We start from the raw sequence: 19,484 nt of genomic DNA, 5'->3' as shown, positions 1-19,484 counted from the left end.
ATATATATATATATATATATATATATATATATGTATATATGCAAAGGCCCTGACTATGTAGCTATAACCTTCGGCTACCCGGAGCAGTCCAGTCCAGGGTCCGTACCATATAACTATTTTTCAGTGTACTGGCCTATGTTAGAACATAGGCCCGTGAAGCAAAAAAAAAGTTACATGGTATGGCCCCAGTCACGTACTGCAGTCACTGCAGGGTCCGTACCATATAACTTTTTTTTGCTTTGCAGGCCTATGTTATAACATAGGCCGATGTACTTACTGAAAAATAGTTACATGGTACGACCCCAGACACTGCAGTGGGCCAGTGTAACGTGTAACCAGTATTGCAAATTGCAGTGCACGGAGAAGAGCAGTAGTTGTAGAATGGCCCTTACAATTTGTACTGGGCACTGGGCATGAAGAATATACTGCATACACAAGTTGCACAACACGTATACCTACCTTTATTGTTGTTTACGCGCAGACACTGCTCAAACAGCCTCAGAAACCTCGAGAATGATCAAAATATAAATAAGTAGTGAAGGATTGTAGTATAAAAATATTTAACTGGGCAGTATCTTGGTATTAAAATAATTCAAAAATAATAAGAATAGTTATTGCAGTGTAAGATAAAAAATCTGTGGTTAAGGTAAGCTATGAGAGTTGTGGAGTAACCTGTTAGCATGTTAAAATTAATCACCATGCACAAGAGTACTTACGCTGTCTGAAGTGCGTGGCCTATCTATTTAATTATTTAACCTTACCATTTTAGCAGTTACGATTAGGTATCGTATTGCATACTGTATATGCTAAAAACACGTGTTCCACCAAAAGTGTCAACATCAATTGAGCAATGAAAGTGCATTATTTTTTTAGCTGTGAGTTTGTGTACCTTAGTGTGACGTTTTAAATTGTGAAAACACAATGAGTGCATGGCACTTTTCTCCTCTCACTTACTCTTTTAAGGTGTTCTTATGGATGCCGCTCAGATACTGATGGCTGTGGCACATATTTTTTGTATCCGTTAGGCCATTAGATCAGGATTAATCAGTGGTGGACCGTGAAAAACTATTTGCACCCAGTTTTTATGAGCTTTCTTGATCAAAATGTGGTACGGCACTGGAAAGTCCATCTTGCCACCCAGGAATGCAGCCAGGTATTGATTACATAATTCTTTTTTTAATCAAGTTTGTTAAAGTTGTTTTATTTTTCTAAAAAAATATTTTCAGTTTTATGGTACATTTAAACCAAAACGAATTGAAATGTATATTGTTACTGGAGCTGTTCACATAGACATTTTTTGCTTAATTCAATGTGAATGTTCATATTGAAAAGGGGGTTCCACTATTCCGCCAAACTCAAATTGAGTGAGCAGACTGAACAGACCTATATCTCTTTTTCCATCAGGCAACAAAGCCTATGGTCGCAACTACGTTGACTGACAGAGAACACAGCATAGGTCTGTTCAGTCTGTTCACTCAATTTGAGTTTAGCGGAGCAGTGGAACCCCCTTTTCAATATGAACGTTCACATTGAATTAAGCAAAAAATGTCTATGTGAACAGCTCCACTATGTTACGTAGGTTTCTCGGTTTCTCTTCCATATTCCCCTACCTTTACGGCCCAGGCCAGCGGGGGCGCACAGTCGGCGCACACACGTATTGGGATTCCAAAAGGTCACGTGACTCGCGCGATATATATCTATAGTCACTTGGAGGAATAACGCACCCCTAAAAGACGCTCGAGTGCCCCGATTCGTGTCTCGCAGGGCCTTCTATAAGCTTGTTCCCCCTATTGATGTCCTTTACTAGCGTAGGCTTGTCGTTACTAGGGTGAGTCAGTAAGGGAGACCGGGGTAGTCTGGCCACCCTAACTTTATCACGTTGTTATGAACGACTACTTGATTGTAGAATAATTTAAAAAACGCAAATAAAAGGGGCCGGATGTGTAGAAATAGTATCCAATTTGTTGAGTTATTTATTTATAATAGATGTAGTTTAAATATGAAAAAGTGAATGCGTCTCAAACTGGCCATTTTACCCAGGGCCGGGGTAGAGGTGGCCATACCCCGGGGTACAGTGGCCATCGATTTAAAAGGTTGTTATTTTAAATGTTGCTACTAAACTTACGTCTAAAAATTGAAAATTTATGTAAATTAATAATTACTCACATAACAGATTGATAAATAAATATGTATATCGACATAAATATTTTTCTGTCAGTATACACATAGAATAAAGAGAAATATATATTTTTCGGTATATCGTAACTGCAATTGGAATTCATTCCAGCCTTTATCCACAGTTTTTCTCTTATACTTACGCACCATGACTTATTTTTATTGCACCTTTAATACCGAATTGACTTAAAATATGACTAATTACTTAAGTACTACATAACTTTCACCTGACACTGTTTGTTTTGTTTTGGCTATAAGTACGATTAAAAAGTTTAGGTTAGGATCCGCAGATTAGCAGACTGACTCAGTATTGACGTAAACAACAAACTCGATGGCCACTGTACCCCGGAGAGATGGCCACCACACCCCAAAATAGGACTATTTTAAATTGCTTATAATTATATTTCTAAATAATATTTGGTAAAATAAAAAAAAGCAGATTGTAGATTGAGGTTCAAACTTTCAATTTGTATCAATTTTGAATCGATTTGATGTATTTTCCGCTTCAGGCAAGTTTAATAATGTAGCTGTTCCTCCAAATTTTTTAACTATCAAATTTAATTATTTAAAAATTTAACAAAAAGTAATTCTATGGTTTTATTTTATTGACGGCATGTAAGTAGAGATATATTTCAATAAAAAAAAAAATATATTACATTTTTATCTCAATTAAATGGTTGAATATATCCAGTGGCCTGTTTACCCAGGTGGCCACGATTACCCCGGTCTCCCTTATGATATGCCCAGCATATCGTACGTATAACACAGGCCTTATGGGTGCAATTTTATTATTTTTTTTACACGTCCAACCATTGTATTGAAATAAAAGCCTTTCAATAACATGTTTTTGAGGAGATGACAATGAGGTAAAAAGTACCAATGCTGTAACGGTGTTTTAGTAAAATTTCGTTTTAAAATTCATACAAAATTACATGTAGAAGATAACATGAGCATTTAAGTTCTTGTTGAAACATTTTGCTTCCTACTTATTAAATATATTTTTTGATAAATTTTATCTTAACAAGAAATAATTTTAATTTAATAAACACTTACTAAGTCATGTTGTACTTAAAGTAAAACACCATTGGAAATGCATGTCCCAATAGTGGTACGTGATGTCCCAATGGTGAAACGTACATGTCATTTCAATAGAATCTATGTGTTTCACCAACGGGACATCTGAAATTTGAGGTTATGTTTTGAATTGTACGTATAATGAAAAAGTCATAAAATAAACTTTTTATTTCATTGTAACGCAATTGAAGATAAATAATAAATTTTGTGGATGTAATAAGACACCACTTCAAAGATCTGTAATAAATTTTTTTAAGATAAAATTCTCAAAAGTTTGTTAGTTATTGACTGTTCCATCATTGGAACAGAATTAAAAAGTGTGTTCCAGCATTGGTACTACCTTAGCTATTTTTTCCCAACTCAATTAGTCTTTTGCAGTTAAACGTGTCAAAAAAATAAAAATAGAATTGCACCCATAAGGAGGCCAGTATTATTTTTCCCCCAAGTGACTATATATATCACGAGAGTCACGTAACCTTTTGGAATCCCAATAGCTATTCTCAAAGTTTTTAAAAATAAGTAAGTTTTTTTCAATTTTTAAAGCTTTGTGAGAGTACTAAATAATTACATTTTCATATGTAATAACATATGACCATACACTGCAAAACTTTCTCAACAACCTTTAAGAAAGAAAATGTCGAAAAACTAAGAAACAATATGTTTTGCAGTAAACGTTCACAGCGTTTCAGCGTGCGCGCACCCATATTACACTACACCCATATGTATATATACGAACTTACAGTTCGTGGCTCAGGCCCACAGTGTAATTGACCAAGAGCTGAAGTCTGAAAGTGGTCAAAAATTGAAGGCAGCTGTAACTCACCCGAATTGAGAAACCTCATGATTCGTGGTGATCCGTAATATTTTTGTTATATTTCAATCTAGTAAGGAGTTTTGTGGGTATTACAGTAATGTGATATGATCAATTCTATAAACCAACCGCAACATGTATCACCAGATAGGAATAAAAAGTTATCTCCGAGAAGTACTATTTCTGTCCATTCACATTTATATATCTTCTACCCGAAAATCGACATCTAAAAAATGGACGCCCCACACAGACGTATAACCAACCGCAGCTTTGGTGGTTGTTTTTTTTTTACATTACTTGAAGAAATTAAAGTAAGTAGCGGCAGTTTTCAGATTCAATTAAAGGAGTAAAATGACGTTTCTTTTGCTAGAATTTAATAACCGCTTATCCAACACATTATCTAAGATGATGGATAAAGTATTATGGATAAAATTTTAGATAAGGTTAGGGTACCGATTTTTTATGGGCCGAATTTGAGTAGTAAATAAATTTCAATCTTGCCAAAAAACAGCCTTTCGTTATGGTAACTATTAATTTTCTATCCATTGGTCTAGATTTGGCTGGTTTATAGAATCGACTTCATGCCACTAGTTGAATACCCACATGTAACTCTTTACTATAATGAAATATGACATTAAAATTCTGTATTTCTTTGAATAATAAAGGTTTTCTATTCTGGTGAGAGTTGCGGCTAATTTTAATTTTCGACCACCCTCGGGCCTTTGCCCTTGGTCTTTGTAAAATAAAATTCTTGAGAATGTGATTTCTTGCCAAAAACAAAAAAATTGTCTGAAACAGAAGAGACACAGTATCGAGCGTGAATGTCTGTCTCTCTCGAAAATTGCTAATTAAGGGGGGTCAGTAAACTAGGTCTGACTCCCGATCGGAAATACCAGCGCGACTACCTAGCTTGCAAGATGTGGCCACAGTGGAGTGCTACGATCGTACCAACATTGGTTGGACTATAGGTCTTACAAGGCTAGAAGTTAATGCTGCTTGGGAGCAGTGCACCCGAAAGTGGCATCCAAAGTAGCGCAAAATTAAAATTGGCTATATCGAGCAAAACGCAACAACCCACATAACATAGAAAATAAATAAACCCTAAGCTATTAAACCCAATAACCCAACGCTATTTAACCCAGCAACGCAGAACGCCTACTGGCCACTTTAAAATTTAATGCTTTAAATAATAACAAAAGCGTTAATCACCACACAACCTAGTGCACTTACTGGCCGCTTCGTTTATTAATTAAAAGATTAAAATAACACAAGCGCCAATCACCACACAACCTGGAGCGCTTACTGGTCGCTTTGTTTATTAATTAATTAAATAAAATAACACAAGCGCCAATCACCATTTAACCTGGAGTGCTTACTGGTCGCCTTGTTCATTAATTAAATAAATAAAATAACACAAGTGCTAATCACCACACAACCCGGAGCGCTTACTGGTCGCTTTGTTAATTAATATAATAAGTTCAAAGACACAAGCGCCAATTACCGCACAACTTGGAGCGCTTACTAACTTTGAACTCATAATATTAATTAACAAAGCGGCCAGTAAGCGCTCCGGGTCTTTGAACTTATTATATTAATTTACAAAGCGACCAGCAAGCGCTCCGGGTTGTGTGGTGATTGGCGCTTGTGGTTTTTATTTATTTAATTAATAAACAAAGCGGACAGTAAGCGCCCTGGGTTAAATGGTGATTGGCGCTTGTGTTATTTTAATCTTTTAATTAATAAACAAAGCGGCCAGTAAGCGTGCTAGGTTGTCTGGTGATTAACGCTTTTGTTATTATTTAAAGCATTAAATTTTAAAGTGGCCAGTAGGCGTTCTGCGTTGCTAGGTTAAATAGCGTTGGGTTATTGGGTTTAATAGCTTGGGGTTTATTTATTTTTTATGTAAGAAATTTTGTTGAGTTATGTGGGTTTTTGCGTTTTGCTCCATATAGCCAATTTGAAATTCGCGCTACTTTGGATGCCACTTTCGGGTGCACTACTTGGGAGCCTAAGTAGTTAGATATCTTTTCTTTCTGCATCTTACATATACAGTACACAAATACAAACTATATGTAAAGCAGTGTAGATTAGAGTTTAGAGCAACTTAAAAAATGACATAATCTTACATCACCAAAACGTTAAATATCAAATAAATTGAAGATAACTAAAAGTTTTCTAAGATAAGTAGTAAAGTAAATTATTCCATTTCATTAAGTAAGGAAAGAGTAGAAAGACATCGTGCCTTGAAACGCATGAAAAGTGATGAAATGCTTTCACGTTCCGACGTTTTCTAATATATTATCATCGACGAAATTTTTTTTACTCACAAAGTACGTAATGATCGTGACAATGTAATTCGTGCAACATTTAACGAGTATAAGCAAAAAAATAAGAACCTTATTGATTTAATAGACAGTGATCTATCATCGATTCTGAATAAGGAAAATTAAATCAAAACTGATTAACATTAAAAATTTTATGTACACAGTGCAATCTTACTTACAACTATGTATAAAAAAAGTAATTAATTTATTTCATTAGTGACTCGTTTTATCATCATGAATAATATTTACGTGATTAAATGATCCAATTTGTAAAAGTCATACTTATTGATTATTTTAAATTATATTTTCTAGACTAAATACTCAAACTAGGCTCCCTATGTGGAACTAAGTTAACCCTGATTTTCACTTCTATGTTCTTTTCACTCACCCATGCTTGGCCCAATTCAGGTTAGCTAAGCTGCCAAGGTAGGTTCCAGCTATCACCGTATCGCCAGATTGTTTAATAAGGTAGGCCCATGGCCTACTTGTCTTTTTTACACCATGCTCAGGCCTCAAAACTTATGAAGTTGGCGCCCGTAAATATTAAATATTAATATTTTGCATTCATTCAAGGCTTAAACGATTCCTCCTTACTTGCAAATTTATCCTCCACTTAAATTTTTATTTGCGGATTAATAGTTTGCGAGATATTTGCAAAATAAAAAGTCGAAAATGGGCGCGACGCTAAAGTATAAAAAACTTTGTTTTAAGTGCTAAATTGGGTTAAAATCCAATTCTACCTCTACAATTCGATTCCTCCTCATTTGCAGATTACGGAGGTATATAAATTAATGTAATTAAATGTCACAAAGTTAGTAAATAATTAATTTAATTATTGAGTGAGAGAATCTAGTAACTTTTGTCTAGCGACTTTCGGTCTAGTGCTCCGTTCCTGTTGTTCGGTACATGTCGTTTTCTCTGTACAGCGGGTACTACAAAATATTTATTAGAATAGAAAACTTTAGTAGGTATTAATATATTAATTATTAGTTATAAGTTATTCAGCTTTAGGGTCAATACACACAGTATTGTAGAACCCGCTGTACGGAGTAAACGACATGTACCGAACAGCAGGAACGGAGCACTGGACCGACAGTCACTAGACAAAAGTTACTAGATTCTCTCACTCAATAATTAAATTCATTATTTACAAATTTTGTGACACTTCGTTACATGAATTTATACACCTCCGTAATCCGCAAATGAGGAGGAATCGAATCGTACAGGTAGAATTGGATTTTAACCCAATTTAGCACTTAAAACAAAGTTTTTAATACTTCAGCGCCGCGCCCATTTTCAACTTTTTATTTTGCAAATATCTCGCAAACTATTAATCCGCAAATAAAAATTCAAGTGGAGGATAAATCCGCAAGTAAGGAGGAATCGTTTAATCCTTGAATGGGTGCAAAATATTAATATTTAATATTTACGGGCGCCAACTTCACAAGTCTCAGGCCTCAGCTTACCGTAAAAACGCATACAGGCATATACAGAGAGAGAGAGAGAGAGAGAGAGAAAGAGAGAGAGGGAGAAAGAGGTATACACCATTCATTATTGGTCATTGTCTTTTTTAGTGGTTGTAGTGCCACGAAAGATTGTTGTTACCAGAATAAGCTATACCAAAAGTGATGATCATAGAAAAATAACATACAGGTCTTGAAATTTCTGCAACCAGTCTCACATTTTTACATACTTATCTGAATCACCGAAAAATCTGTGACTAGTCGGTTTTATATCTATACTAGTACAAGTTTTTCAATAGCTTTGGTACAGGATTTTTCTGTACCATGGATAGTCTATTAAATTTGTATACTGCGCATGGCTTTTTACTGTACCGTTCACTACCGTCTACCGCGCATTGGGATTATGCCTCTACCACGTGACCTCAGTATATATATGACTAATATAGAGGAGAAATAACACAGATCTTATGGGAGGAATCTTGTTTTTATTTTTTTTTTGCACTTGAAAACATATTGAGCTTAAAAAGGTTGTTAATTCCATGTTACTGACATAATGAGAATTACGTAGTTATTTTTTTCGTTTGGTGAATTCGTTTGTGAAGGTTGAAACAGCGTTTTGAACATGTACGGAGTGCCGTTTAACCCTATACTTTGAGCTGTTTGTTTATCTCCGAGCATCAGCAGCAGTAGCGCAGCAGCAGCAACAGCTGAAAGTAGGGTTAAACGGCACTCCGTATACGTTCAAAACGCTGTTTCAACCTTCATAAACGAATTCACCAAACGAAAAAAATAACTACGTAATTCTCATTATGTCAGTAACATGGAATTAACAACCTTTTTAAGCTCAATATCTTTTCAAGTGCGAAAATAAAATAAAAACAAGATTCCTCCCATAAGACCTGTGTTGTTTCTCCTCTATATTAGTCATACATATACTGAGGTCACGTGGTAGAGGCATAATCCCAATAGTACGTGTGCTTATATACAGTGGAGAAATGTATGTATATATATATGCATACTTGCATACATGTATGGGATTGTCATTGTTATTTTGACTCAATATGTAAATTGTTCTTTGCGAGTGAAAACCAATTTTTATACGCAACAGGAAAGTGACTCCAAGTGCCTACTGCACTTATCATTATATCTTGTTAGATTCGTATCAATGTATTGAACTTTATATTATGTTGTGGTGGATATACTGAAATCCTAACCCCTTTAACTTTTACAGCTACGTATATATATATATATATACTGACATTCTGAATGCTCCCACTGGCCGACTAACTTTCTGTACTGGTACAGAAAAAACCCGTACCACGTATCGGATTTTGACGTACTAAGCATAAGGTTTAGCTATGCTCAACAAGGTACTTTAAAGTATACTACCGTACCAAATATACCTGTACCAGTACACATTTTTCTTGTACAGAGTATCGAAAATACTTGTACTAACATATAGAACCTGTTTTTCTGGTAACAACAATTTTCCGTGTGGAAGGTTTGCAGATCATGTTTATTTATTATAGTATATTAAAATGACTTTATTTAGTACTCTCGTGGTACTCTGAAAATTTTTTACTCGTAAACTGTAGGGTTTAAGTATGTATTCTAAGTGGTGATTTGTTCCAAATGTGCATAAAAAACTTGAAAAATTTTTTTAAGTAAAAAAACCAATTGACTTATTTGTTTAAAAAAAATTTGTTTAAACAATGCCTAACCACATTTCTAGGTGACAGAATGAACTATACACTCTTATTTCTCTTGGCCCCTTTCTACTATTGGTTCTGCTCATTTGAGATCAACATAGTGGTAGCTAATTTAAAACGTGGACATATTCCTATCACTCCTTTCAAGATCACTAAATTAGATCACCTTAACCAAGTGAATTAAATTAGTACATAGGTTTAGTTCTCTGTTCTTTACATAATACAAAATATTTTTTCTGCCCTCTAACCTTAAAATAGCACCTTCGTCGCTTGATTTATATGTTCTTAGATGGAAAAAATTGTTTTAAATTCATTTGAACATACTTTTTTGTGGACCTCATTACGCCCCTTGCCTTTGGCTCCTGCCGTAAACCTCTTGGTTCGTGAATCTAAGCGTTTTCCAACTTTTAAGACGGAGCCACCAATCCAGAAGCAAGGAACTTAATTTTTTAGCACAAAAATATTGGATTTTATTGAAAAAATCCATACTGTATAACCAGATATAGCTCTTCTAGTCACCATAACATGAAGCTATTTATCAGGGTCAGAAACCAACTGATTCAATATACATCAATATTGAGAAAGCAGTAATTTTAGTATTAAAAAAAATTATTTCGCATCAATCATTTGAAAAGATGAAGTTTATATCGTAGGCAAATAAACAATCAATAATGTAGGCTTTGAAAACATGTTTTGTGAATTTTCGGTGTATATCTCAGTTGGTCAGTGAAATAGTTTCATGTGTTAAGTATATCGATAAGTTATGCCTTTACCTATCATGACGTAATTTACGAGCTTATTTAGAAATGTGAGCACCTGGGGTAGTATTCTGCACTCTTTGAGTAGCTTCCAGTCTAATATATGTATAGTTTGAATACTAAGCTGCATGGCGTGCAAAGTAGTTGAATTCTTGAAGCTCGATGTTGGGAACTGAGAGCGCCCAACATGGAGCTTCTGCGCTCCCACCGTAGAGCTCATAGCGTTCAAACGATATATTCATAGCGTTGAAACTGATACATTTGATAAGATGCATTATTACTATGTTGAAAAAAAATTGTTTACTAGTTGCTAATAATATCCCCTTTTTATTGCGAATTAAAATCTGAAAGCAGATTAGCTGTTAGGATTCCAAAACGGCACATGGTTCTCTCAATATGTACGTATAAATAGCTGAGTCAAGAAAAAATTAAATTAGGCCTTGAAGGGACAATTCTGTTTTTTTTTTCTGAGCTTACAACAATTTTAATACAGTAAAAGATTACAAATCACATGTTAGAATAGATGGTTTGTCAGAGTTAGAATAAATGGTTTGTCAAAATTGACACATGTAAGTACCGGGGACTCACAGAGAGCTGATTTTGATTTTTTAAAGCTCTGTTCCTGAGTCTCGGTTCAATTGAATTTTTAACTTTTCCGTAATTATAGGGTCAAGTGATCTGTAATTTTAGCATAACATTTAATTAATCGTTTCTAATATACTGTGAGTCCTAAAAATTTTTTAATTTTCGTACGATTTTTTAGTATTGGGAAGTTTTTTACTGCATCAAGTTTCTTAGGATCGTGTTTTACTCGAAAACCACCTTTCTTATGTCCTAAATAAGTGACTTCAAAAGTGAAAAATTCGCATTTATTTAGCTGTAATTTTGAACTCTCATCTTATAGTCCATTGATTAAATTTCTTACTTTTATTTCATGTTTTTTCTGAAGTTTTGGCGCATATTATAATATCATCTAAAAATATAAATAGTTCTGTGCTTTGTAATTCCAATAATACAAAATCCATAAGTCTTTCAAATGTAGCTGGAGCATTGCATAATCTAAATGGTATACCTGCATACTTGTAATGTCCGTATGGTGTACCAACAGCTGTTTCACGGCGATTGTCGGAAATCATTTAATTAAATGAAATTCGTTAGTGCGATCGAATACTAAAAGAAATTCTGACTTACCAATTTGCTTTAATATTCTTGTCATATTTGGCAATGGTTAAGCATCAGAGATAGTTTTATCACTTAGTTTTCTGATGTTTATTACAAGATAATGTCATCTTTATCCGTTGAGTCCTGGCTTTTTGAAGACAATCCATAGTGGATTGTTGTATCGAGAAAATTAAGGTACCGCAACCGATTTTTTCCCAATTCAATCGTTACTTGGAGCTTCAAATCTTACTTCGAAAGTGCGAAAGCACATTTAACCTGCACAAATCTCCTCTAATGCTTGCTATGTATAAGTATATATAAACAAGACTTACCCGATCAGAAATCTTTATGGAGCGCTCATGAGTACCTCGCGAGGTTACCCCATTTACCACTGGAGGGCATAGCGAGGCAGTATCACGGGGACGACGTGTGGCCCTCCTGAGGTACCCTCCATAAGATAAATATCTCTAAGTATACATAACCAAAAAAACAAACGTTCAAGATTATTGCCAGTACTTAGTGTTTCAGCCCTAGAGCAATATTAAGTGGAAAATAAATAAAATAAAGATCGAGATTTTAAATAATTTTTTTATTATAATGTAGTTCTTCTGTTACTGGAGATTCTTGTTTAAGTTCATAAATAATTGTATGAAAATTTTTACTATTATTTATATCACTATTTGTCAATAAATCTTGTCGTTCGCGTTCAAGTTGATCAACATCTATAAAATAATGTAGTAGAGGATAAGCTACGTTAATGTCATTTTGCATGGAAATATCCATTAAGTCGGAGCTATCTGACATAATCACACTATTATTATATAGTTGAAAACGCTTTGCGTTGCCATATTTTTTAGCCCTTTCTTTATTTGACAATAAAGACTTTTATTTCATTACTCATTTTTAGAAAAAAATTCTTATTTACTACTAATTTATAGAACGAATACAGTTGCAATATTCTGGACGCATTCGGACACGATGAACGGTAATTTTCGAACGCACCGTCTTTCTGTTTGACTGCTCCAAAAAATATGTTTACATGTGATCAAATTAGGTTATTGAGATGACCTTGCGAGGGCCTCCAATACACCCCGTAATGCTCCTCTTGAGGCACTACTGGGCAGCCTAGCGAGGCCCTCTTGGACTGTTAAGGTAGCCCCTCTAGATTTCTGATCGGATTAGGTATAACTTGAATCCCTGCTAAAAAATGTTTCAAAAATTCTTCTGTATTTTTTGATGAGCTCAAAAAAAATCCTGCAAGATTCTACATTATTAACTTTTCTCCTATACCTACATCTTTCAATCTTTGTTTGCGCATATTGATTCCATTTTATATTGAACTCTATAAGTTACGTAAATTTTTTTAAATTCCAGGTAACAGAGCATAAAAGTCTGTGCAAGGAATATCCTATTCGCTTTCGTCACTTACAGTTAATTCTTGGTCATCGTGCAGGTGCAGACTACATAACACAAAAAAGTTCGCTCGCTCAAGCTTCTTACCTTTGTGATTGACTGTGATACAGCGCCACCAAAACATTGATTTTGACGTATTTTGATTGTGAAACAGTAATATGTGGACAGTAGTTGAATTCGAAGAAGATGGTTCTACCGAAGCTATTCCAACGAAATGGATTATTGATAGAAACAAGTGTTATTGGCCACCACATCGAACAAATTATAAAATTAGACAAGCTATATGCAAAAACGAAGACTTCGAAGAACATTGGCCGGAGTCTAAAATTTCCCGTATTTTCGCCACTGCAGGTACATCATACTTTTAATTTAACGTTTTTGTGCAAACGAGTGTAAATGAGTTTTTTTAATAAGTTTTTAAGGTAAACAGAAATGTTTATTGCTCAAAATTTTTAGAAGTTATTTCTGAGATGGTGATGTTGCTGGAGAGCAACATTTAAGTTTCGACCAACAAAATTATGAAAATACTTAGTCCGTATGTAAATCGAAACTAGTCATGCTATTTAAATTGGTTCTAACTCCTTTTTTTCTATTTATTATAATACACACTCGTTGTTTATGCTTATGTTTTAAGTAAAACTTGCTCATGATGTAATTTACCTTAATGATCAATATCAAAATTTTGCGATTGAATTTTGATGCTGAAGAATAACATTATATTAATAAACTAATTGAAAAAATGTCTCTCATGTGAAATGCGACTGATATTTTTCAAATTTTTACTAGGCCTGTAAAAAAACAAAATGCCCCTTTTACGAAATAAGGCGTGTAATTTCAATTTATTTGGAGCACTTCATTTACTCAGGCATCAAATGTTTAAGGTTATGTTGCCAATTAACACATGTTGTAAAATAGCCATTGATGAAACACAAAATAAATTTGAAGTTTGAAAACGTTACAATCAGTACTTATTTTAATTGTTCTAAAAGATTAATATTTAAATGATCTAAACCAATTTATAGTGTCAGAGACTTTTCATTGAAAAAAATACATAACTCGCTTTTATCGTCCGAAGTTTTGATTTTTTGTTTATTTTTAAGAATTATCGTTAATAACACTATAAGATTAATTAACTTTTAACGTATACTATGAGAAATTAGACGATCTGTATAAATATCTGTAAATTTTTTGAGTCTAATCTTACAACTAGCCTTTGATTATGCACTAGCGAGCTGAATGTAATTTCGTAACTAGCGCTTAAAAGCTTTTGTGATAGATATGCTGGAGTCTCCTTTGCCCTACAGTGACCAAATGACATTTATGTCATGAATAATAGTTTCCATTACGCCGAATCTATCCGTGCCCTTATTAATACCCTTCATCGAACAAAATCTGGAGAAATTAACGCTTTAAGTTCACTCTTTTTGCAAGAGCGGTTATGGCAGACATAGTAAAAATAACGATTTGCAACCTAAATCAAAAGTGTCGAGTATAGTCTTTTATAAGGAGTCGCAAAATAATTTGGTTGGAGTAAAATTAAAAAAAAAAAACTATGAAAAATGACGTTAGTTACATTTAGTTGTTCTTAATTTGTATGATTTAGATTCCCACGAAGAAGCTCTAACAAAAGTTTCCATCGCTCAAAACGACTCTGATGTGCAAGGAGAATATGAAAAACTTCAAGATAAACATAGCAGAGGGAGTAGACATGTCAGAATAGTAGAAGTTCCTGATCCAGACAATCCCAATTCTTTTTTATCTTACTCAACAGAAATTACTGGATTTTCACCAAAATCATCGAAAAAACGAAAATCTCGTAAGTTTCTATTAACAACGTTTTTTAATAATTGTTATAAAGTATATAGTTTGTTATTAATCGTTGATTTACTAATTATAATCTAAAAAGTAAAAGTTTGAATTGTATATGGGTGCAAAAAAGTTAATTTCGTTTAAAAATACTAATTAATTGCAAGGTCTAAGCTTTAATATTTAAAAAATTTGTTTCTCCAAAACAAACATCTGTTTCAGAGTCTTGCAATAACGAGAATGGAAAAACAGAAGTAACTGCGAAAGAATCTACTGTGGAAAATAATCCCCCCGAAACATCCAGATCAGGTAATATAAACATAAATAATTTAATTGAAAAATTGTATCATCAACATAAGGCTTATCCGCACAAAACTTGACTTGGGTGGCATTTATTGTACTTGAGCGCCAATATGGCGTCCAAATTCGTGTCCAATTATCTTGTCTCATTTGTGGCATATCATAGTATCATTACTTCTAAATGTAAGTGATTTATTAATAATAAACCTGAGGTAGTTTTTAAAAATGCCCATAACGTATTAGTACCATGTACGTGTAAAGTAACATTACGCTGCAGTGCAGAACCGTTATACTATACGCCCAACTAGTTAAAAAGGCTGTAATTAAAAAAAAATAATAATAAATTCTACTAACCTTCAACTGTTTTTAAGCTAGTGTTTGTCCAGTCCTAGGTATAGCCCATGGCCCAGATAAAATCTCATTCCAGGCCATTTTCTCAACGTAAGAATTATAAGAAAAGTCGTATAATTGTGATAAAAATTTAGTAACAACTTCTTTTAGCATAATATGCTTTTTAAAAAATGTTATCATTTACCATTTTTTTGAAAAACATATGCATCATAATCATACGATTTTTTTTTAAAGTTATTACGCCAAGAGAGTGACCTGAAGTAATAATTTTACAAAATAATTTTTACTCCCTAGACTAATATAATTTAAGGTAAGAAAGTCCGTCGTCATTAACAAATAAAACTTTTTTTGAATTTGAAATATCTTACACATTAAATTTTTTCATGTTATTGATAATTTAAAAAAATCAATGTATCCAAATACATCTTTGTAGTAAGGCACAGAAATAACAGCTTTAAAAACATACATAACAAATCAAACTATTTTTATATAAAATACTGTACGAATCATAAAAATTTGTACTTCATTTCAGTCCTTTCAAATAATTAATTATCATTGGTGAGTTGGCTCAAAATAAAAATCAGTTATTAATAATCATGATTAATATTTTCCACATTACAAATGTATACGGCCATAACCTATAAGACTGTGATAAAACGGTAAATGACGCACTTGACTAACTTGTTCCACGGATTTTCTACCTTAGTAGTGCGAAACTAGAGTTGCGGATATTCGCAAAATGCAAGCCGTTGGATGAAATTAGAAAAACGATCAAAGCACATGTATAATATATTATAGAATTGTTCGTGCCTTTAGGAAATTTTGTGTCCTAAAGATTGACAGTTACATAATACTGTACTCCCAACACGATTACAAAGGACCAAGGTATAGAATGGGGCCGAGGAAGGGGATCCCAACTCCAATTTGTGAACTCAGAATTGCATGCCTGTAGAAAATATTTGTGAATTTTATGAACATATAAGGGGTGTACATATAAATATACTTCTTATCTAAGTGGTCTTAACTATATCAGTGGATGGCCTATCCGCAACACTGTTTTTTGACCCATTTATGTATGTACGATGCGAATAGTTTGGTTACACCACCTTGGCTTAAATACAATTAGCGCCGTCGTGGATCAGTTTTGTGCGGTCAATCCTCATCGTCATTGAACAAATCGTAGCCAACTCTTTTTACCGAAACATGTCAAATACTTCTACTATATTACCTTTATTTAATTTTTTTACTTGTAAATATATCCGCTTACTTCAGAGCGCATCTCAGTGGTGCTCGGTATAGCCTCTGATTCGGTCCTGTTCCTAGCTAATTTGTGCTTCATTATCCATAAGAAAAAAAAAATTAAAAAATTCTAAACACTGAATTGAACTTACTCATTTGACCCCTACCATGTGTGTCATGATCAATGTATCAACTAAAAAGAGGCTTAGATAGCATGTATCACAAATAAATCAAAAACCAAATTTGTGACTAAAAATTTTTGCTTATAATTATCAAAAAAACTGTTTATTTATAATTTTTAGAAATCATTTTGAATAAATTATGCTTAAATTATTTACAATCGATATCCTTCGGTTACAATACAATCATGACATTTAAATATCATCCTAATTTAATAATAAAAAAATGAAAAACGTTTTTTGCAGGCTCTCATAGCTTAAATAACGAAATAACAAGGAGAGAATTTTATGAGGCAGTTAAAGAAAACTTGAGTGTAAGCACGCCAGAAATTTATGTATTGATAGAAAAACTGATGTCTTCTAAATTACAATCACCCTTCGCCATATCTGATGCTGCTAAACAGTTGTGCAGAAAATTAATGTTTAGCATTCGACAAAGATGGATCCACAGTTGTAAAAGCGAGCCTAAATTTTTTGAAAGGAATAATGAGTGGTTAAGTGCGTCTATTAAAATACAACCATTAGCCACGAAAAATCATTCGGTACGATCACCCAAAAGTAACGATCGAAACAAAACCTTGCGAAGGTCTTCCTTAGATTCGCAATCTGCGCCTGACAAAAGTAAACGTCAAAAGATCCAAACTTTGAGCAATTCAAAAATGCCCATGGAAATTAATACCAAAAGTGGCATAGTGCAATTAGTAAAAAATACAGATGCCGCATTCAAAGTTTTGAAAGATGTTAGCCCAAGTACTCCAACGCAACCCCCAACGAGCCAAAAATCCGTGCCAGTAACGAAAGAAACGAAAGTGTTTACACCTGATGAAGCGCTTTCATTGTTTATTGAGTTGAAGTTAACTTCGTACCAATATCAGCAACTGCGTAAAGCCCTTGTGCCCAGGAAAATTTTTCCGTCTTACAAAAAGATGTTGATGTCCAAAAAAAGTTGCTATCCACCTAGCCCCTTGGAGGTAACTAAAGAAAAGGCTGAAATAAGAGTTCAATCGTTACTCGACCACACAACCAGTCGCATTGTGTACAATCAATTGAATGTCATCAAAACCTTACAACAGGAGGAATTGAAAAATTTAACGTTGATCTGTAAAAGCGGCTGCGATGGTAGTTCTGGGCATAGCATGTACAAACAAAAATTGAGTGACCCAAACGCCCCCAACGAGAGTTTTTTCTTCACATCCATCGTGCCCTTGCAGCTAAGATACGTGAACGAAAAAAATTGCGTGACCATCGTTGTTTGGAAAAATCCCCATCTTTCCTCGTCCCGATTCTGCAGGCCAATCAAAATTGAATTCATTCACGACGACACAAATATCGTCAAAGAAAACACAGATGACGTGCAAAAGCAGATTAAAGAGCTCGTTCCCTTTTACACTGTCCTCGACGGAAAAGAAATAAAGGTTTCGTACAAAATAACCTGGTGCATGATTGATGGCAAGGTGTGCAATGCAATGACGGATGTTTCGGCTCAACGTTGTTACTTGTGTGACGCAACGTCTAAACAATTCAACAACATCGATTGGATTCTGAGCAAGTCGAAGACCGAGAGGAACCTTAATTTTGGTTTTTCAATTCTGCACTTCTGGATTCGGTGTTTCGAATGCTGCCTACACTTGGGCTACAAATTGGATATAAAAAAAGGGCAGGGTATCAGCGACGAGGAAAAAAAATCCATCAAGTTGAGGAAAAAAAACATCCAAGAAGGTTTCAAAAAGCAATTGGGTTTGTTCGTCGATTGTCCCAAGCCGGGGTACGGGAGCACGAACGATGGTTACTCTGCTCGGCGGTTCTTCGAAGAGAGTGAGACTTCGGCCATGATAACTGGAGTTGACGTCAACATCATTCGTAGATTCCACATTATTTTACAGGCTTTATCGTCTGGTCATGAGATAAACATTGATGAATTTAGACATTATACGCTCAAAACAGCCAGAAAATTCGTGGAACTTTACCACTGGTACAACATGCCAACGACCGTGCATAAATTGTTGGTTCATGGGTCTCAAATAATAACTAATTTTATCATACCCATTGGACAGATGTCTGAGGACGCCCAAGAATTGTACGACAAGTTTTTCAAGAAGTCCCAAGAAAGTTTTCCGATAAAAATTTCGCAAGAGAAAACGATGAGGGAAATGTTTTTAAGATTTTTGCTTATATCCGACCCATACATATCCAACATTAGAAAATTACCTGTCAAATCATCGAAGTCCTTATCGAAAGAAGTTTTATGTTTGTTATTGCCCTTGAGTGTTACGGACGAAGATTGTTTGAATTTTGATTGCTCGTCATCAGAAGAAAGTGACGCATCTGAAAATGTATTCTCCGACGACGAATTCGATTTTTTTTCGTACTAGTGTTTCAACAAATGAAAAACTTTTTTATGACAGATGCCTTTGTAAATATATTTATTTATACATAACAGTTGATTTTCACTGATATGTTTTTATACAATTTTGAGAATAAGTATTTGTATCGTGTATTTAATAACTTTTTTATATGCATCTTTCAAACTCATTTTGAAAAAATTTGATAATTTAATTAAAAAAAAAAAACTACTAGTAATAATTATTACTAATCTATAATGAATCATCGTCATCAATCGAGCGTGAATGCAGCTGTGTCATTTTCATTGTTTGTTCTACATAATACTTGTTGACAAAAGTTTTGAAATAAACAACATTGAAAAATTTTTTTGCAGCATTA

General features: G+C 34.0%; 1 protein-coding gene across 3 annotated transcripts; it reads left to right on the top strand.

Moving 5' to 3' along the window:
* The first annotated feature begins 492 nt into the window (after positions 1-492).
* LOC149374896 (uncharacterized) lies at positions 493-19,188 on the top strand. 3 transcript variants are annotated; one of them, XM_089591185.1, is made up of 7 exons: positions 493-646; positions 770-875; positions 964-1,153; positions 12,850-13,239; positions 14,492-14,704; positions 14,917-15,003; positions 17,010-19,188. In XM_089591185.1, exons 4-7 carry the CDS (start codon positions 13,047-13,049, stop codon positions 19,133-19,135), a joined length of 2,619 nt encoding a protein of 872 aa, XP_089447311.1. In that variant the 5' UTR covers positions 493-646; positions 770-875; positions 964-1,153; positions 12,850-13,046; the 3' UTR covers positions 19,136-19,188. The 3 variants fall into 3 exon arrangements, with proteins under 3 accessions (XP_089447311.1, XP_089447309.1, XP_089447310.1); XM_089591183.1 differs by having other exon boundaries at positions 493-875; XM_089591184.1 differs by having other exon boundaries at positions 493-1,153.
* Positions 19,189-19,484: the final 296 nt, after the last annotated feature.

Source organism: Copidosoma floridanum, unplaced genomic scaffold (assembly GCF_036245765.1).
Source record: "Copidosoma floridanum isolate Cflo_tuat_1 unplaced genomic scaffold, Cflo_Japanese_pri ptg000013l, whole genome shotgun sequence".
Taxonomy (NCBI): domain Eukaryota; kingdom Metazoa; phylum Arthropoda; class Insecta; order Hymenoptera; family Encyrtidae; genus Copidosoma; species Copidosoma floridanum.
This window is presented reverse-complemented; position numbering and strand designations above follow the sequence as displayed.